This window comes from Centruroides sculpturatus, unplaced genomic scaffold (assembly GCF_000671375.1).
Source record: "Centruroides sculpturatus isolate CEXI.00-Female unplaced genomic scaffold, Cexi_2.0 scaffold858, whole genome shotgun sequence".
In the NCBI taxonomy this organism is placed as follows: domain Eukaryota; kingdom Metazoa; phylum Arthropoda; class Arachnida; order Scorpiones; family Buthidae; genus Centruroides; species Centruroides sculpturatus.
The window spans coordinates 232,902-254,855 of record NW_019385050.1 but is presented as its reverse complement, the minus strand read 5'-3'; the positions used below and the strand labels follow the sequence as shown (position 1 = coordinate 254,855).

At 32.3% G+C, this 21,954-nt stretch overlaps 2 protein-coding genes across 2 annotated transcripts; one reads left to right on the top strand and one right to left on the bottom strand.

The window, feature by feature from the left end:
- Window positions 1-12,877: 12,877 nt before the first annotated feature.
- On the top strand, window positions 12,878-14,244 carry LOC111633941 (venom protein 302-like). Its single transcript, XM_023378596.1, has 3 exons — window positions 12,878-13,020; window positions 13,097-13,220; window positions 13,414-14,244. Exons 1-3 carry the CDS (start codon window positions 12,971-12,973, stop codon window positions 13,555-13,557), a joined length of 318 nt encoding a protein of 105 aa, XP_023234364.1. The 5' UTR covers window positions 12,878-12,970; the 3' UTR covers window positions 13,558-14,244.
- A 4,645-nt stretch (window positions 14,245-18,889) lies between these two features.
- LOC111633940 (venom protein 302-like) lies at window positions 18,890-19,889 on the bottom strand. The gene is made up of 3 exons (XM_023378595.1): window positions 19,729-19,889; window positions 19,528-19,648; window positions 18,890-19,331 (listed from the first exon to the last, which is right to left on the bottom strand). The coding sequence occupies exons 1-3, from the start codon at window positions 19,776-19,778 to the stop codon at window positions 19,185-19,187; spliced, it is 318 nt and encodes a 105-aa protein (XP_023234363.1). The 5' UTR covers window positions 19,779-19,889; the 3' UTR covers window positions 18,890-19,184.
- Window positions 19,890-21,954: the final 2,065 nt, after the last annotated feature.

Here is a 21,954-nt window from a genome sequence, read left to right as displayed (position 1 = left end):
ATTCTGATAATAGAAATGCCATTTTAATGTCCTCAGTAACAGTGTGATAAGTCTGTTATCTCTGCTACACAGTGTTTGAGATTTATTTACCTTTATACAGTTCTATTTGTATTAGTTGCTGAAAAATTCACATACAAAAGCTGGTACAAACTTGTTAAGTTCAATTGTAACATGTGTCAGGTGTGTGGGTGTTATCAAGTGTTGATGGCCATGCTCTGTCACATGTGTCAGGTGGGTGATGTAATATTATTCACTTGTTTGAGACGTTAAAGTTCAATTGTGTTGTTATTGTTGTAAAGGAAATGTGTACTGTTTTTAGACCATGTAAATGGGAACATTTTACACCATCATCTCATTTTATATAACAAAACTTATCTCTTATTTCAATATGTTGTAATGCATTTTGTTCCTGTCTGATGAGCACTTTTCAAGCCAAAATATGTCATAATGTCATAACCAATTGAAATAAAGGATAAATTTGTACTTGACTTGCAAATTTTCCAGCAAATCATGTAGATAGAACCTTATACAGTAACGCAAATATATATAAATAAAATATCCCAACTATCAATCAAAAGAAATTGCTTAAACAGTTTTATTTATATAATTTAAACTTTATTTTCAATAATTAAATTATTATACATCACTTAAATCATAAGAGTCAGCCAATAATGATAAAAGTCTAATTTTTTTATTTATTAAAACTCTAAAAACTACTAAATATTTATATAATTATTAAATAAAATATCCATTTAATTTATGATCTGAATTAGATATCTTTTATTGATATATTACAAAAAAATTGCAGTTAGTAAATAAATATATGTAAAATTTGTCAGTGATTTAAATAACTTTGTTTAAAAACAAAACACATATCTTAGTAAAAATATTTTATCACTTTGAAATGACATCATTTGATATCATTCTTAAATGGTTTTAGGATATTTTCAAATAAACAAATGGCATACAATATCAATTAATGCCAGTTACTATATAAATTCTTTGAATTTGTCTTTGAGTTCTAATAATATAAAAAATTTTTAAATCAAATAATTGCTTTTAATATTACAGCTTTGAAGATTGCATTTTCTTTTCTAGAAAGGGAAATATTTTAGAGTGGAGATATAAAACAAAATATAAACTAGTACAAAAGAGCTCAAATAGAAATTAAAAGAAGCAAAAATTCACCTTGAGGTTCTGTTCATAATTATGTCAGAATGGAATGTCTAGGTTTGTCTAAAGGATAAACAAGAAAAGATTGAGACTAGAAAGATTGGTGTTTATTATTATTATTATACAAGTTTTGAAGTAAATTCCAATTTGTAAGATTTCTGAGTGATATTGCAGATCTATGTACATTTGATTTTCATACCAGTAAAATTCTATGCTCTTAAGGAAGAGTAAACATCAAAGAAAAGCACAGTTTGATTACAATAGGCATTTGAAATGACACTTCTCTAGTTCCACCTTTAAGACAGACTGCTTCTATCTTTAAACAATTTATAACTGTAGTAAAATGTCAAGAGAGTAAAGTTTACACTGACTTTAAGCATGACCAACAGTCTGTACATGTATAAAGAAAATATGATGACGACGACAACTATCCAAACTCATGAACATAAAATGCCCTGGCTAACTGGGGATCTATTAATTAACAAACAGGTTAAGCCTTGCCTCAAGCACTAATGGTCCTTGTCAGTTGTGCACTATCCACAAATAACTCAAAACACAACAAAAACCAAAACAGTTATTTTGGAAAAAGAATAAAAAGATTATTTGAATGTTTGTGATATTAATGAAGTTATCAAAGTTTCAATTTAACAAAAAATATGAGAGATGTAACCAGATCTAACTGAATAAGCACTTCTATGCAATATTGCAACTGCTCCCATTTTAGTGCAAAACAAACAAGAGGTCATAAAAGCTCTAAGAGTGGATTAGAGAAAATTCCTGGAGAAAGTTATTATTCTATTTTGTACTAGTTTACATTTTGTTTTATATCTCCATTCTAAAATATTTCCCTTTCTAGAAAAGAAAATGCAATCTTCAAAGCTGTAATATTAAAAACAATTATTTGATTTAAAAATTTTTTATATTATTAGAACTCAAAGACAAATTCCAATCAACCCTTGGTTTCAGACATCATTTGATGCTGTTTACCACATAATATCACTTGATGCCAAATGCCATTATAGTTCTTTTATACAAAGTAAATGATTGCAAGTGACTTGCCATTTTCTGCTAATTGATATCAGTTTATATGCTTTGATATAATTGAAATATTGATAAATGATATCCCTATTCTACATCTGGGCCTCCTTCAAAAATATCCAGAGTATTGAGCAATTTATTATGATAAGTAAAAAATATACAAGTTATTATTCTCTTGTACTCTTAGTATTTCTGCTTTGATTTTAAATCCTATAATAATGAATATCCAATATCAGGCAAATGGAAATTTGTTGAATAAATAGGCACAATTCTCTGTTTGCTTTTAAACACAGTCAAATCTCTGTACAGTGATATTTGGCAGGATGAAAAATTATTGTTGTAGAGACATTTATTGTTATAATGAGCTTTTTTCTTTTAAAAAAAAGCCTTACCTCATTTAACATTGTTGAACTATAAATGAGATTATTTCTACAAAAACAATGTTAGATTTGTCCTTTTTTGTGGATAAATGATAAATAAATAAATATAAAGATGCCTTGTACTTCGAGTTTGAATGCTAAATTCTAGAGATATTTGAGCCAGAGCTCAAACGATGCTTCTATATTCGAACTGCATACACAGTGAAAAAAATGTTCTTGTCGCATAAACTCTTGTGTGCCCAAATTGTCTCTTTCTGTTGCTGTGAAAGCATTTCTTGCATAGTGCTCTTGTCTTTTTTTGCTTTATTTTTGGTGTGTTTCATTACACATGTAATCGCTATTTCTTAATTATATCAAAATGAGTATGCTTTAAGGTCTAGGAATTAATGGATTACTTCACTTTCCAGTATTTCTAAGTGGAAAAATTGATTTGAATTTCAATCGGATTCAGAGTTTGGAAGGCCTCCTGGAACAAATTAAATTTGAAATGCAAGGCACCACTGAAACTATGTTGTCAATATCTAGTAACCCCTCCAGCTTGAGGGCAAGTGACTTCATTGACATCTAATTATATCAAATGAGAAAGAATATGCATCATCTTTGCTTATAGCACTTGCTTCTGATTTGGTTTGGTTTATTTGGTTATAGCAGTGCAATACATGGGAAATCTGCCTCCTGGGAGGTCTTTTATGGGAAACTGGTCCCTTTAGGTGTTACTAATGTGAAGAAAACCTGGAAAACTCCACATGATCAGCCCATTGGCAAGGTGCCAACTACCAGTGTTCTGTAGTTTTATCCACTCAACCACTGGCTTATGATTCAGATCCATCAAGAATGTCTTCTTCAGACACATCTCCAACTTCTGGCAACTTCATTAGGAAAATCAACTTCTACTTTATTGGAGTCATTTTGAGAAGTTCTGGTCATCTTAATCACATCATCAACATCCATAAATTGACTCACCTTGTAGATGCCTTTACCTCACAAACAGTCAATTAAAAAGTATTTGCAACAAAACAGCACAAGGCAAATATCTGATATAACCATTAGATTAGTCCAAAAAGTCAGTTCCATTGAGAAACAAGAAAATTTTGATCAAAAACTGTTTTTTACACTGCAAGCAAGTTCTGTGAAACTCATAAAATATTTTATGGGTTTGCACAACATTATGTAGAGTATTTTGTTTTATGCATGCTCTTGATACAAACAGCATGTCACAAAAATCTCAGCATTGTACTGGTAGAATGCATATGCAAAGACAAAATACTACTGCGTGTCTGAGACCCTCCCTGACTGCAGGCAGGAGGTTAACTTCATACATAAAATTGATACTTAATAGTAAAACCATTAACATGGTAGTAGTACTTAAGATTGACAACAGTTAAGAATATCTCTCTTTCTCAAAGCAATAATATTGTTAGGCTATAATTTGAAAAAATTGTAGACCTATAAATTCCCACCGTTGTCCGTCCATTTGTCTTTCCTTAATCTTGGGAACGGAGTTAGATAGATGAAATCCATGACGAGATATGGAAATCTTGAGGACAGGAGGCCCCGATTAACTGTATACGAACGTCAATACCGGAAGTCATATTATTTCAATTCAGAAGGATTCTCCTGAAAGCAGTTAATAGATGACCGGCACGACTCTATTGTGAAAGGAAAAGTATGATGTACAGGGGCAAGACACTACTAATAACTTGAGGTTGAGAGTATACATTTTAAATTAAATAAATTAAGAATATGATTAAAATTGCAGCCCATTGATGCCACTATAAATAACTGCTCGTTTTTATTATCGAAATTATTGAGATCAGTTTATTAAATTCACTAAAACATACAAATTATCTATACCAGCGGTTCTTAACCTGGAGTGCGAGAGAAATTTCAAAAATTAATTTAAAAAAAATAATAATGATAAGAACGAGGAGCCCGTGTTCTCTACAAACCGTGGCACCCAGCAACACGGCACCCCCACTTCTTCATTCTCTACCATCTCACTTCTACACTCTCCACCCTACCATCTCTCAGCACATAGCGTTTGTCATCAGTCGTCAGTACAGTACATGCAGTTAATGTAGTCACATTGCCACGTGCAGTACAGAAACTAGTTGAGACGTGTTCGCATATCTTGAATACAGCACTTTTGCACATCAAAATAAAAGCCAGTAATCGCTTAAATGCATCTGATGACTTACGCTTGGCTCTTTCAAAAAACAGCCTCGTTTTAATAGAATTATTATGAATAAACAAAAACAACCTAGCCATTAAAATTTAAATACAGTAGTGCCTCGTATAACGTACTTAATCCGTTCCAGGTGCACGTCCGTTAATTAAGCGAAAAGTCCGTTATACGAAACGCATTTTCCCATAGAAATACATGTTAAAACATATAATTCGTTCCGCAGCATAAAATAACCGTACTGTACCATGAAAAAAAATGAAAATGGAGCTGTCATCAATTATGCCGGGTAGTCAGATGTGAGGAGGAGATGGAGGAACACTTACTTCACACATTCATACAGATACAGACTTTTTACACATTGCAACAGGTCTCTTTTTATTATTTTTAATCGGAGTCAGATTCAGGAGAGGCTACCGGAGCTTGCAGGGTCAACTCCTCTTGTTCAATTCTTTGTTTTTTTGGCAGCTTGCTTCTTGAAAAACATGTCCAAGGTAGTCTGTTTCTCTCTCTTCTTCAACACCTGTCAGAAATGACGGGCAAGGGTGTCATTGTAGAGATCATTGATCCTCTTGGCCTCAGCTATGTTTGGATAGTGAGTGTTGGTAAACTCCTGAACCTCTCCCCATTTGACAAGTAAGTTTTTGTCAACTTTCACTCCTTCTGATGATTTCTTCTTTGTTTCAATTGAAATCACTTTTCTGTTTTTTTTAGAAGCCATGATTTGCACAATACTTGAATAAATGTAAATACCCTGCACTGAGGTGATGTACTGTACGTAATAAACAAGGGAGCAATCTGAATCCCAACGGGAGCTCTGTGCTTCAGATATACAAATAATATATTCTAATAATACTAATATATTATAAAAATAGCAGATTGTCATTGGCAACGGCAAAAGTGTGGAAACGTCATTCGCACTTGTTCTCAGAAAGACCGTTGTTCGCCTCAAGTAACTGCCGAACGAAAAGTCTGTTGTTCGCAGCCAGTCCGTTGCTCGAGTCACGTAACGGCCAAACAGAAAGTCCGTTGCTCGAGTCACGTAACGGCCAAACAGAAAGTCCGTTATTCGCAGCGTCCGTTATTCGAGGCGTACGTTATACGAGGCACCACTGTATTTCTTTTTATGTTATATAGTAATATATATTGTAAATAAACACGGCATTTGTTTATGCAATAAATGTTTTTTCTTAAATAAAAAATATACACACATTTTTTAAGGAGGTGCAAGAGCTTATTTTCAGATTCAGGGGGTGCTGACCACTAAAAAGGTTAAGAACAACTAATCTATACTACAGTAGAGCCTCGATTATCCGACCCAATTGGGGATTGGGGTTGGTCGGATAATTGAAAAGTCGGATAACCGAAAAGTATGAAAAAATCCATTATTAGTGTAGTATATTATTATATCCCATGTAATTAGTATATTAGTATATCGCTATTAACCTACTTCGCGTTGAATTTTCATCGATGTTAAGCCTAACAAAAATTTTTTAAAATAATAATCGTCGCTATTGTATCGTTAAAAATAAGAAAATTAAGTCTCGTTTAAATACTGGCTCCCTTTCATGGTCGAATGACTATTGCCAGCTAAAACACGTAAAAATAATATTAAAGTAGCCAAGACATAGGCAAATATTGTAGCGCCACATCACTAGCGGACATTTGAAATTTGCGGACTAGGACGGTCGGATAATCGAGACTCTACTGTAATATTATAAAGAGGTAAAGTTTGTAAGTTTGAATGTAGGAGGTAATCTCCGAAACTACTCATCCGATTTCAAAAATTCTTTCACCAATATTTAGAATGGACCTTCAGGGTGGACATAGGCTGTATATTATTCCGGTAAACAATCATATAAATTAAAATATATCATATAGGATTAAGGCTTTTACGTCTAACAGATGGCGCTAACTCCGCGAGTACGACCTAAGTTTGCTTTTCTGTGAGGATGAACAAAAACAGATCATCATCCATCTATCTATATAAATAAAAATGTAATGTTCGTTTGTTCCTACCGATTCCTTTGAAATTTTGACACAACGTTGCATTTGAATACCCACTTGTTTTTATATAATATATAGAAATGTAGTAATATACATGTCGAAATTCCCCCCAGTGGAGGGAGATGGACAGGATTAAGGCTTACCGTGAAGAACTTGGCTTCTATTATGCTATTTTAGATACTGTTTTTTGCGTTTTAATTAATAGGATACGTCCAGAGAATGTACACTGAGAAGGGATTTTTCGAAAAATTCCTCCTTAAGGGGGAAGTGTTATACATTTATAATATATATTTTGAGCCACAACAACGCGTTGCGGGGTCTGCTAGTATAATATAAAATTTCCAAAAACGTGTTAATATACACGGCAGCCATAATTAAAGTTTTACTAGTCACAACACACTGTAGCTGTAACTAATAAATGGATTGACGCCAAAATTTGTATACAGACTATGCAAAGGATGTGAAAAAGGATTATGCAAAGAGATTTATTTCAAAGTACCCTTAACGGAAAGTAAAAACTTCCGCTAAGCGATGTTTTATACGAAAGTACACGAAACTATACAATAAAAACGCATTTATTCGTTCCGTAAGGAACATGCCTTCTGTATAGGCTGTTCACTGATACTGTATAAGGTAAGGAATGTTGCTTAATGCATGTCCCAGTGTTCAGGTGTAAAATTTGATGGCGATGAGCTGTGCTCTATAATTAATCGAACGACTGATCATTCAGTGATCAATGAAATGTTATCACAAAATCTGCTGTACATTGCATCCAATATGGGAGAGCACCATCCTGTATAAATGATCCAGACGTATGGCATTGTCGTCGATGAACTTTGGGTATAACAAAATTGTGGAGCATGTCGTGATATCAGCGTCCCCTAGCGGAAGTTTTTGAACTAAATTATTTTTGTGCAAATCCTTTGCATAGTCTGTATACTGTACAAATCTTGGTGTCAATGCGCTCATTGTTTACAGCTATAGAATGCACTGAACAGGGAAAATTAAAAATTATGCCCACCCTGTTTATTCACAAAGTTTTAAACTGTGTAGCTACATACGGTATTTTTTGCAACTTTTTTATTTCTTGAATAATCCATGATCCTACATAGTGTTGTACAGGGTAATTCTAATCCCTAAAAATCAAATCTCTATAAATGCAGAAAAATTTATACACTTTCATAATATATATCGTTATGTATTCATAACGATATATAGTCTATTATAAATGCATTGCAATATATTATAAATGTCAAAGCAACGCGTTTTTTGCAAAGCGTTTATGCTTAATAAAAGCATAAATTATACGAATACAAGCTTAAATTTTCAATAAATACCTTGGCGCAAACTCTACAATAACTGCATGGCTCAATAATTGTTCCAATTGGACAATCTTCTTTTATAATTTTGCATGATACAAATTTGCAAGGAACACTCTTAGAACACACGTTTGAACTAAAGATGTTTTATAATTTGTAGCAACTTAAAGCCTACTAATTATGCGCTCTTACCTCAATAAATAAAGAAATGCCATTAAAAGTTTAATAAAAAAAACTTTGAGGAGTGCGTTATACAACAAGATAAAAAGGAAATTTAACTTGATATAACAAAAAGACAGGAGTTTATATTTCTTTTCGTATTATTATTACCTTACTTACCTTACAGTGATGGATAAAATTAAGTATTCGAAGAAAACTTTCAAATATACTTAATAAATTCACAGGATATGCATTAAATAAATAAGTATTGCATTTCAAAATTCATAAAAGCTTGGCTTACAGTGTTTTTCATAATAATTTATATTTGTAAAAACTTTTACTATGTCATAATACTTTCTTAGGAAGTATATTTCAGGTAAGTGAATTTTTGGTTTTTTTGTTTTTTACTCTTTCTTTCCTGTGGACACTAAGAGAGCCTTTTGCTTATGTCCGTCATAGGTTGGGTTTGAGGAACGAAGTCTAACAAACCCAAAACAGAAAGGTTTCTCGAGCTTTTGGACCCGCTCGGATATGATCACGGATCCCCAGAACGGTAAGCTGATGTCTTACCGTTCTGGCTGTGGAGTCGGAGTCGGAGTCGTGGAGTTTTGGTGTTTTAGCTGGAGTCGGAGTCGGCGGATTTTTTGACGACTCCGACTTTTTTTTTACTTCCCAACTTGTTATGTATATAAAACGGAAAAGTATTGGAATCGTGTCAAATTTGACTCTCTAAGTCTTTTTTTTTTCAGATCTACACGTTTGGAGACCTCCCGAACCCCTGAAAAAAGTCAATAAAAGTTGGAAAAAAAATTCGCGCGCGTGTGCGTGTTGGCGTCTAATTTGTTTAATTTCTTTATTTCCCGTTCTGAGATATTAAACAATATCTCAGAATGGGTAAAGTTTAAGAAACGAAATGTGGCACTGTAGCTTGCATATAAAGGGGCATTAATACTATTAAAAAATAAATAACATTCGTCTCTACCCTCAAAGTAGGTTTTTTTGTCATTTTATAATAGTACAGTAAAACCCATTAAGATGTTAGATTGTGTATGGAGACATGATTTAGTTCAACCACTTTGACGCTTAATAACTAACTCCTGTTTTGTTTTCTGAAATCGTGTTTTAGTATTTCTGAATACTAAAACACCGTTTCAAAAAACAAATCAACTACGAGTTATTGGTTATAGAAACGGCGAATTCCATCAAGAAAAGAAAAATAACGTATACAGTTCAACAAATGGATACTACATACATCATAAGGATACAGGTTGACTGATGAAGGACTAAGTGCCCGAAACGTGTAGAAGTACCCGTACAAACTAAATAAAGATGGAAAAAAGCCAAGTGTTTAATTAATAACACAATCTTGTGTTAAACAGTCAAAAACTAACTCCTGTGTTAACTATCTGACTCCGATTTAAAAACCACAGAAATTATTAGGCTTTAAACAGGGTAAACAAAATCATGCCTCCACACACAGTCTAACATCCACAAATATAGAAAAAAACCTTGAAGTTTTTCATATCTCGAAATTTCAAGGTGTCCCGAGTCCAAAAATGTAAAAATTTGGGAGGGGTCATTTTTTGACCAAGCGCTACACTTTCCCTCTGTTATATATAAAAGTCAAAAAAGTAAAAATTATCGAATACATATTTATATATTACTTAGAGAGTCTTTTAGCTTTGGAATAAAAAGTTTATACGTTCTATCTTTATTAGAACTCTATTTATTGAATCTTTTATTCTGAGGTCACGTGATGACATCAAAATTTCTGGGTCTCTTTCGGTAACATGTCCGCCCCTGGTCGGAGTCGGATGATAAGGAGAAGTCGGAGGCGGTAGATTTTTACGTGACTCCACAGCCCTGGTCTTAACGTTTAGCATGTTTTTACGTTAACTGGAAGTAGAATATTGCATTTTATGTAAAGTTTCCCATAGAAATGTTAGATTGTATGGGTAGTAGATAAAATATTTATGGTTGAAATGAGTAATTCTATATGATGCAGATTCAGATGAACAACTGATGAAATGCCACCACATACAGTTGGCATTTCCACTATCAATGTAATAAATTAATCGCTGGATTGTCTGATGTCTAATAACAAAATGGACACTTTCTAATTTCAAAGCTTTGTCATATAGATCAAAAGGTAAATAAAAAAGGTTCTGTTTTGGGGTTCGGGTACGGATTAATCTATTTTATATTGTTTCATATGGGAAAATTTGTTTCGGTTTTCGAACAAATCGTTTTTTGAACAACTATTAGGAACGAATTAAGTTCGAAACCCGAGGTATGATTGTACAGTAGGACCTCTACTTATGAGTACGCCATCTTAACACTGCAAATTACTGATCAGCGTCCTTTTCTGACATTATTTTCCATTACTAGTACTTTATAAAAGTTATTTTATAGAGTTATTTTTTTAATTCAACCTTAAAAATTTTGATGCAAGTATAATTTTAATAACAATAATTTATAGTTAACCAGAAATTCATTAATAAGATAAAGATTTAATGAGATAATATATGATAATATANATGCAACGGAGAAAAATTTCAACATGGGATAGGTTAATATATTTTTTCGTACATAATCGGTTATCCAAAATATCAATTTTCTGAACAACCCAGTCCCCAATTGATTCGGATAATCGACGCTCTACTGTATTAATAGAATATTTGAAATTTTAAAAATTTATGAAATCTTAAATAATCTTAAACGTTGTCGATAGATGGTGCTAACTCTGAAATGGAGATTGTATGTACTTCTAGAAACAATTTTTTTAGTTTTCAGGCTTTTATAACATAAGGAAATTATGATGATCTGTCAAATTTAAAATTCCCTTTTCCATTTTTCGGTTTTTTGACACTCCAAGAGCCCAAAAATGTAAAAAATACTTAAAAATTCTGTTTATGCATGCTTCTATGCCAGCGTATATTTTACATCATATCTCAGGACTGGATGAAGCAAAAGTTTTAAAACTTGGCGACGTTATTTCTATAAATGGAGCATTGATTCTATTAAATTTTGGTGGTTAAAGGTCAAGGGAATGAGGAGATAGAAGGGCCACGTGTCATATCTCGAGTGGAGTCAGACAATGAAATTCTTACTCGTATTGACATTTATAATTTTTTTAAACTCAATTCTACGCCCAAAATAAGGTTTTTTTTTTCTTTTTCTTTTTATGATAATTAATAATATAAAAAATATTTTTTACTAAATTCTCATAACAGATGGCGCTAGATATAAACACGCCTTTTTTTAGCTTTAATCGTTATTCAAAGTTCGCTTCTTGTATTTGATCCTCGGTACTCCAGAGCGTGTATTTGATCCTCGGTCCTCCAGAGCGGTAGGCTTACGCCTTAAATCCGCCCGGCCATCAGGCCGTCATTATTTTAATGTAACAAGTACCAATAAGTGTACAATAAGATAGGTTAACTCATTGTAAATAACTCATTGTAAGTTTACTAAAAGCCCATTCGGCCGGATGGATAAAACCGCTGAACAGTTGTGGTCTCTCCACGTGTCTAACACCTAAATAGGAGTAAGTTTTCTGTAGAAAGTCCTCCGAGGAGGCACTTTTCTTGGCATTTGCCCATGTGTTGCATTGCTCTATTTTATCACTCCAGTCAAATCAATTATTTACCATAAATTTTGGCATTTAGGCCATGAGACATTTAGTAAAATAAGAAGCTAGCTTGAAAGATGCAGAATATTGGAGGGTTTTAGTAATTGATCACTTATACAGGATTACTTATATTTTTACTCGCAAACCGAGTAAAAGTATAACTGCAACCTGTAACGAGTAAAAGTGTGATGTAGCTGTAGTGTTTCAGAAGAGAAATGTGCAGCAACCTTAAAATCTATGTTTATTAGTGAAATGCATGCATTTTATGGGGAACATCTAGTCTATGTGACTAGCAAGTTAATATGACATTATTTGTTTTATATGAGAAAGACCAGGTCATTGGCTTGTTTATTTAACTATTTGTGACTTATAAATACTTTATATTTTACACTCTTGAAACCGTGTCGGTGATTATTTTGTTTTCTGAACACTATATATTGTAAATACACGAACACTTGGCAATATTCACCTTAAGTTTATTCAGTTTTTAGTTGAAACTAAAAACTGAATAAACTTAAGGTGAATATTGTCAAGTTTTCGTGTATTTACATTATATAGTGTTCAAAAGACAAAATATTTTATAGTCATATCTGATAACTTATATAAAGTCTTATGATGTGAACATTCAAAGCATTAGTTCGTTGAACTTGCAAAGCATTACGTCATCTAAAAAGTAGTGTTGTATTAATATCAGAAACAGTACTTTTAAATTATTTGAATAAAGTTAATTATAATTTTCGTTTAAAATTTATAAAATAATTTATTTACTCAACGTAAATAGACATGAAAATCGTTATGAGGAAAACTCGTAACGATTTTCATGTCTATTTACGAGGAAAACTGAATAAGATTAAGGTTACAAATCCTAAAGCATTATAATGTAATAAACAACGACGTGATGAGTGATATATCGTAAAGTATATTTTTAACTTTCAGATCACAATAATAAAAGTGAATTCCTTGTAAAGTTTACACAATAGAAATTAAGTTTCTTCTTGGAATATACAAATTTCCCACATCTGCCAGGAAATATAAACGACTGTTTCTTGACGATAGTAATTCCTGTATTTACACTTGTCTAATAATGACATTTAAATTTTTTATTTTTTTGTTAGTTTCCGTTTGCTTGTACAGGTGAGTATTTTAAAGCATTGTGTTTCATAGAGTGATTTTACGCTTTGTAATTGTTAAAAATATCATTAATTTTAAGTATGGCGGTGTCACTATCATGCATTCCTTGCGACAAATCAGCATGCCCACCTCTAAATGAAGCAGATTGTCCTGTTGGAATAGTTCTTGAAGGCGGATGTGGATGTTGTCAAGTCTGTGGAAAGGTAAAATTTAAAATTCATAGGCGAATTTCCTAATATTTCAAATTTTACAACGTTTAAAGAAAGAAGCGAATTGTAATGAAGGAATTGAGAAAATTATGATTATTTTATTTATTTGTGTTATTAGATAATACGCATTAAATCTCAATATATTTACATATATTGAAAATTCATACATTAATTAATTTGTAAACAGAATGTTGGTGAGACGTGTGGTGGGCCATGGAATATTCAGGGTAATTGTGGAATAGGCTTAGTATGTGTGAAACCACCTGCTCCTGCAGAAGATTTGCACGTGCATGAATTTAATTCTATTGGAAAATGCCAACTGAAACACTAATTTGTACTGAGAAGCATGACTTATTCCTTACTTAAGCAAGGAATAAGCAATGTGCTAAGCTATTACATAATCAAAAGACTATTGTTTACAGTTTGAGTTAATTGTAAAAGTTTTAAACAAAATTAAAAGTTTAATGCCTATTATTATCTTATGCGTCAGTTTTGAAATTCATTCGCTTAATTTTTTGGCATTTCCTAATACAGACATTTTCACTAATACAGATTTCTTCACTTTAGGAGCCAGTTTCCCATAAAAAAATCTCCCGAAAGGCATCTTCCTTGGCAGATTGCCCATGTTTTATTTTGTTTCTATTCTCATTCGGGATATACGATTCTCAAAAATGTGGCGGTACGCTGCACCGTTTTTCTGTATTTCATTACGACCAACCAAACAATCTTAGACTTTCGGTAGTATATAGACAAAAATATATATATTACAGGTAATCGGTACTGGATACTTGCATTCCTGAATTCCGTCACATGGAGTAAAGCATTCCTGAATTCCGTCACATCTTGGCTCTTGACTGCAGCATAGTTTAAATTACAAAGTCGTAGAGCGTTTCGAGATCAATATAAAACTTTTCTCGTGTGGCTAATATAATCAAAGAGGAGCAGCTAGACACCGTCAAAAAAGTGGTAAAACAGTACGGTCATAGGATCATAACCTTGAACGTATGACCAAAGGGGACACGAAGCCATGCTCTTCCCTGCAAGGCCTGTCGCACTTATAATCACGAGTTTATGGCCGTACGGGTTTCACTACAGAGATGTCTTATACAGATTCCCTACTTATTTTTTTAATGTAAATAAATTTAATATCACCAAACATTATAATAAATGTAAAAGATTGAGGCTCAAAGCTTCAGCATACTTAGTTTATATGAAAATTTAACCCAGGCTGTAGCTATGACTATACCTTGTTAATTCAAATAGCATTCTATTATATATTCTATTAATATAAGTTAAAAGGAAGGACAGATTTGATCTGCTATTTGATTCTTCAATTTAATTAATTTATTTATTTTGATTTCCAATAACACGATGTTCATGTCTCTACAATGTTCTATTAACGATAAACCGATAACACTGTATTTATTCACGGTTATAGTTGAATTTGGATTTTAATCTGATAGTTATTGAGAAATATTTAAATTAGTTATATTTTAAACTAATAAATTTAATAAAACATGAAATATTTTCGAAAATTTACCAAAAATTAGCAAAAAATTTCGGTTTACACAACCGATATAAATGATGAAAGAACATCTAGTATATATAATGATTGGAAACTCTGTTGAAATGGAATATTACATTAATAACTTTCCTGTATGTCGTTATGACTGTATAATACAAGATAGAGCAATTGTAATTCGAATGTTGAACTGATAAACACAGGACAGAACAATTGTGTTTGTAATATTTGAGCTGATATACACAGGAGAGAACAATTATGTTTCGAATGTTGAACTAATAATGAAGTGAATTTAATTTAATAAATACAATTCTTAAAAACTGTCGATACACAGTAGTAATCGCTTCTTTCAATAGAAAAAAAAGGTGGAAAATTAAAAATTTATGATAAATGTTCAGTTATGAAAAATGAAAGGACAAAAGATTACAAACACTATTAACAACGAGAAGAAAAGTTCTTTCATCTAGAGTTAATAAGCAAACTGAAAAAATAGAGCATTCTTGAAAGAATTGAAATTTGTATATGGAAAAACAAAGTAATTCAGAAAAGGAAACAAAATTAGTTGAACTTTAGATATGGTGTTTGTAGTTTTGAAGCACGTGCTCGTGTTCACTTTATTTATTTATCAAGTTTTTGATGTTTGTTTATAGTAAATATTATGCTAAAAATTAAAACATACTAATTTCCTGGTTGTGGTTTTTGTACACTAAAGACATATGAATTTATATAAATATACAATGGCTCAAAAGCCAGTCGGCCGTATTTTAATACGGGGCAGAGTAAGTATTTGTTTTATTTTAGAATAGCGATTTCTGGGTATGTAGTTTTAGAACAGTTTTATAAAGTTTTTAAGTAACTAAGTATTTGAATACGATAGAAATTTATTCTTGCAGTGGTTATCTAACTTTTTGGCCAGCTTATTATAGAATTTTTATAAAGAATCGCTATGTTTGTCGAATTTTTTAAAGCTGATTCATATTGTTTTTTCTGTGTTTTAGATTACTTATTTTTTAATTTAAAGTGTGGTAAATTGAAAAAAATGAAAGTAAAAGTGAAGTAAAATTTTATTCGATGGTTTCTGCATGTGGTTCAGAAAATGTATTAGTAAGTTATTACTTTTATTTGTATGACTTACAGAAACAATTCCTGATCGGAATTTTCTCTGACATTATTTTACATAACTAGTTTTACAGAAATTGCTTCACAGACATTTTTGAGGAAAACTAACAGTTTTATTGTTAATATAATTTGCACGATTGCCACATACAGTCAGAAATACAGATAAAGGTTCAATAGGACGATATGATCTGCAGATTTAAATAAATTTTTTAAAATCATATATCTTTATATAATTAATCGTCATTTGTGCTTATTATTTGTTTTAATCAGGGATAAAAAAATAATAATAATAAATAAAGGTATGTATGTTTTCGTCTTTTCTCACACCTTTGGGATCTGACAATAGACTGCAAAGCTACTTGACGTATACTTTGATGTTATTCATGCATTTTTATGGCATTTGGAAGAAAATCTAGCTTACTTCTAACAAACACATACATATTAAAACAATAAATTTTCGTAAAGTTAATTAGAATTCAAGATGAACAAATCAGACTCAAGATATGCCAAACAATTATCAATAGTTTGTAACTAGTGTACATGTTACCGCTAAAGCTCGAAAGTCGTTAATGTGTACATTACCTAGCTAATCTGCAGATAAACTAGGGTGATCCGTTAAAGTTGCTAAAATTGTTCTATTTCTCAAATTACCTAGGTCATGTGCAGATTATCTAGGTAATCTGCAAATTACCTACCAGGCACTCGGTAAAGTGAAAATAAGATCTTTGCTGTAACAACAGCAACGTTTCTGTACGCTTAAATTAACATAATGTTCTTTACTTAATTTTCGATATCTAAAGAATCAAGTTAATACAGGGGTGGCCAACATGAGGCCCGCGGGCCGCATGCGGCCCGCCGGGAGTCGTGTTGCGGCCCGCGGAGCTAGGTCAAATGAACATAAATGTTAACTTTATTGTAATATCACCAAATGAACATTAGAAGAGTTAAGAAGGTTTGGAAGAGTTCTATGTATTTGGACAAGGATAAATATCTTGCGTTTTACAAACATGCTCTGTCAATGGTTACGCTATTTGGAAACACGTATGCGTGTGAACAACTTTTTAGTCGCATGAAGTATATCAAATCACAAGTGAGAACACGAATTACTGATGTTCATTTGGAAAACTGTTTGCGTGTAGCGACAACATCAGTCCAGATCAATTTTGATGCACTTACTTGTTAGTTCTGTAAAACAAAGTCAAATTTTTAAATTGTCTAATAAATATGTTTCTCGGTTATTAAATAAATGATTCTCGGTTATGTTTTATTTTCTTCAAAAAAATAAATATACCTATTTTTTGTGTTTTTTTACATTAAATCAGGGAAGTGTTTGACCACGATCTCACCTACTGGAAAGCAACGATGCGGATGAAGGTGTAGCACGCTTGCTTGTTTACTTTAATTAAAAAAAAAATTTGGTGCGTGGCCCGGCAGGAAATATTATTTTTGAAATTTGGCCCGCCTGCTAAAAAGGTTGGCCACCCCTGAGTTAATACAATCAAACAATCGACAAATTAGTTGATAGAATCAATCAACAAATTAAAAAACACACAAAAAAATCAAACGGTTTAAAATATTAATACAATTAGGGAAATTATTAGGCCTATATGGAATTTTGGGACTTCGAAGTATCTATCTGAACTGAGTGGACCGAGACGACTTCAATGATACCCTACTTTTGGACCGGAGACGAAAAATAATAAAGTTATCATACTTTTTCTAGTGATGGCATGATTTAATTGTGCAGTTAATGTTACCTATGATGAGTAAAATGGCGGCTCGTCTCTGATTCCAGCAAACAGAAGAAAGGAAACAGTGGGGACGCACGTTCTAACCTAACCTAGTTTAATAAATTACCATAATTATTACCAACCAAATTATTAGAATAGGTTAGGTTAGGTTTGAACGTGCATCCCCACTGTTTCCTTTCTTTACTTTGCTGGAATCAGAGACTAGCCGCCATTTTACTCACCATAGGTAACATTATCCAATTGTGCTTACTTATTAGTGCAGTCTAAAGATTGGTGACACTTTGAATTTCATAGCAATTGGTTTTTGCGACAAGCACACCTATTCGTGGTACATTTATTTGTGGCAAAGATCTTATTTTCACTTTACCGAGTGTCTAGTAGGTAATTTGCAGATTACCTAGATACTCTGCACATTATCTAGGTAATTTGAGAAATGGAACAGTTTTCACAACTTTAACGGATCACCCTAGTTAATCTGCAGATTAGCTAGGCAATGCACACATTAACGACTTTCGAGCTTTAGCGGTAACATACATATGTACACTGAAAAGTGAGGATGATTTAATTGAACATAAGTATAAAATGAGATAAAAATACTAGACTCGAGCTATCTAGAAAAGCAGGCTTAGTTACATTAATTTCTATGGCATAAAGATTTTTGTACGGATCTATAATTTATAGATTGGATATGACTTTTGTATTTTCTCAACGAAAGTACGGAGTGAAATGTTATTCTTAATGAGAAATAAGAACATGATTTGTATCGTCCACAATGATGATGGCTTATAATACAGAAATACAGTTTTCTTTTAATAAATAAAATTTTGAAACTATTCCAGGATTTATCAATAATAATTTATCATAAAAAGTCGTCGTGCAAGATTGCAAATGGGGACAAGAGCCATGGCAATTATCAGAGTTCAGAATAGATCTCAAGATGAATCACAAGTAATTGTATTTCAATCAAGTCGATTTACTGAATGGCACGTTATTGGCCATATTAAATACCTCAATTTTATCATGTGATATTCTATTGCCATTAATTTTGCATCGTACACAGCGATAGAAAATTCTTATACATAAGATTTTGTCTCGAGCCTCCTAGATATAGAATATTTCGTAACATTCAGTACAGGATTAAGTAAGGATCTCACATGGTCACACTATTCAAACTTCAGACTTATCAGAATTTACGAGAGAAAATTCTTTGACTCGTCTTACAGACTTAAAAATAGTTTTGGGGTGAGTTAATGATTGTCAACTGTCAAGGGTGAAAAATATGGCAAATAATTAAAATCTGTTCATAGAATGGAGCAGCATACACCTCAAATGATTAAGCATAATAATTTGTTGCTACTCTGTGTTTAAACTTTAAATTTTCTTTTATATTTACTGAAGCGTTGATACTTCTTAAACTTTACACGATCACTAATTAAAGAGTGATTACTATACATTAACTTCCACAACATAAACACAGTAAAATTAGAATTTTATTTAAAAATTTTACAAGTGATTTTTTATTGTATATGAGTTAAAATAGGAAAAAGTAATGGTTTTCAGTACAAATTAATTTTCCAGTTGGCATGTTCCTTTGGAGTTGAATTCATACAACGAGGGATTGACTCCTTCAGGTGCGGGTGGTTTTACACATATCAGACCTTTTCCACATTTACCGTGAACCTTCCATGGCCCACCACACTTTTCTCCAACGTTCTGTAACAGAAATTTATAACTTAAAACGTACTCGTAATTTCCAGGCTGTTATTAAGATTACAAAAGTGTCATCTAACAGCACGTGCTACCGATCCGATCCTATTTTTAACCAAAAATTTCTCTAGAATAGTGTTATAAATCAGAATTTTAAGCGTGAATTAGTGTGCGAAAGCAGGTATAAAAGTTAAATTCTTACCTGGGCACAACGTTGACAACATCCACACGAATCAGAACTTATCCCAACTGGACAGTCTGCTTCTTTTATAGGTGCACACGCTGACTTATCGCAAGGACGACAAGATAACGACACTACAACACTTAAAAATAATTATATTTTTAGCAACTTTAAACTGTAAAATACGTCATAAAATAGATTTCTTCCTAAAAATATTCTCACCTGTACAAACAAACGGAGACTAGCAGAAAGGTAAGAAGTCTGAGATCCATTATTGCTAGATAGATGTAAGACAGGAATTGCTATCCAGGAGAGAAGATCGGTTTATATTTGTTTCCTAGCAGATGTTTCCTCTTGATGAGGGTGGAAATTTGTATGTTCTAAGAAATATCTCAACGTCACATACGTAAATTTACAAGAATTACTCCTTCGTTAAACCGGAATTGCGACCTGAAGGTCAAATACTTACTTTGTGGGACGTCAACACGTCATCAATTCAACTGACAAAATGTTTATTGCATTATAATGTGACTTATTTTCTATTCAATTTTTTCTCATCACGTCTTTCACAACTGTTCACATTAATTTAAGTTAATATTAGATATAAATGTATTAAATTTCATTCGTTATCGTACATTTATTCGCTTTGTTTAACTGAATTTTTAATGAAATTCTAGAATACACTAAAGACGTATGAATTTATATAAATGTGCGAATTTTGTGATAATTTTCCAAACTTTTACTTCACTTTCGCATAAAATAACTTAAAAATCCACAGAATGCTCATTTGACCTTTTACCCTGCAAAAATAAATTTTAAAAAAGTTTATTACAATTCGAAGAAATTATTCTATAAGAAATCATTATAAATATTTAGTGAAGCATGAATCCTTATTTCTTATATTATGTAACTGATGTTACTTACAAACGACTTTCCTTTTGTGTATTCTGAACTGGTTATGTCACGATAACAATGGATTTTCGATTTTCTAGTTTTAAAATTAGAATTTCCCTCACGGATTTCCAAGGGAAAAAGGGATTATCGAGCTTATACCTCCCTCGGTTAGAAGACCTGGTATAATGGAGATAATAACCTGTTTGCCCTCCCCCAATAAACATCCGTGGTTTTTCTTAACAGCTGGTTCCTTTAACAATGAGTATTGGCATTTGATACCAATAGTAATCTTTATTGCTACGTCACGCAGCAATATCTATATTGCTTTAATTAATTAATGTCTTATTCAGGTAGGGTGTGAAGACTTTTAACACGTGCATGATGACTCATTTGTTCAACTCAACTTTGCGAGTGGACAAATAACAAGAGCCAAAAGAATCCTAAATGTATAGACGGTGTTCAGGATAAACGATCTCGTAACGATTAAATGTATAAATAAATACTTTTGTACAGGAAATCACATAAACTTGTTTTTAAATAAGATAATCTGATAAATATTTTATCTAATGTATGAACATCCTTTTTCGAACTAAACATCAGGAAATGGTTGCATAAATGTTGATGAAGTTGCGAAAGTACTAAAAAAAACATGAAAAAATTAATAGAGAGATTAATAAATCTTGTTTAAAACATATTTTACGTGATTTTTCTTAATAATAAATTCATAGCGGCATTTAAATAATTTATTTCTGAAAGAAGTACTATTTCTACATTATGTAATTCATACCATATTAGGTCTGAATGCGAACAGACGCGACGACACGCGACGCGACGCGAAATGATTGAAAATGTTGATGCCTGACGAAATCCATTTCAAAACTAGAAATTTCATTGTTTAATGCCCTTTATTGGACATAAAAATCTCGCTACGTCATAGCAGAGAAATCAAGTTTAGTTGCGAAACTGGTTCGTTTACATTAATAAGGTAGTTTATAGTTACTCCAAACCTTAAAGGAGTCATAACACGAAGACTTTGAAAAATACTTGAAAAATTTTGGTAATTTAATTATTAAGTCTAATTTACATAGAATAAAACAAAAAAAAAAAACAGAATATTTTTTGTTTCAGATATTACTGAATTTTGAAGTGGACAGACATCTACAAGACAGAACCAAAATTTCACCTTGGTACGAGGTGTCAATATAGTACAGTTGTTCATATGCAGTACTCGATCTACAAAAAAAAGAATTGTCACCAAAAGCTGATGACAATAGGCAGCGGCGGCCTTATCCATTGCGAGGCTCTGGGCGGCAGATCTTTGCGAGGCCCTTGTCCTTTGTGCAAAGTATGTGAATTGAAATAGTAGGCACTTATTAATATTAATTATATACTGTACTATAAATTAAATTTATTTTATTGTTATAACTAATAGCCAAGGATAAAATAAAAAGTTTTAAATATCAACTTTTTTCTACTTGGTTGTTGCGCGAGGCCCCTCCAAGAGCGAGGCCCCGGGCGATTGCCCTGCTCGCCACCCCCTAAGGCCGCCACTGC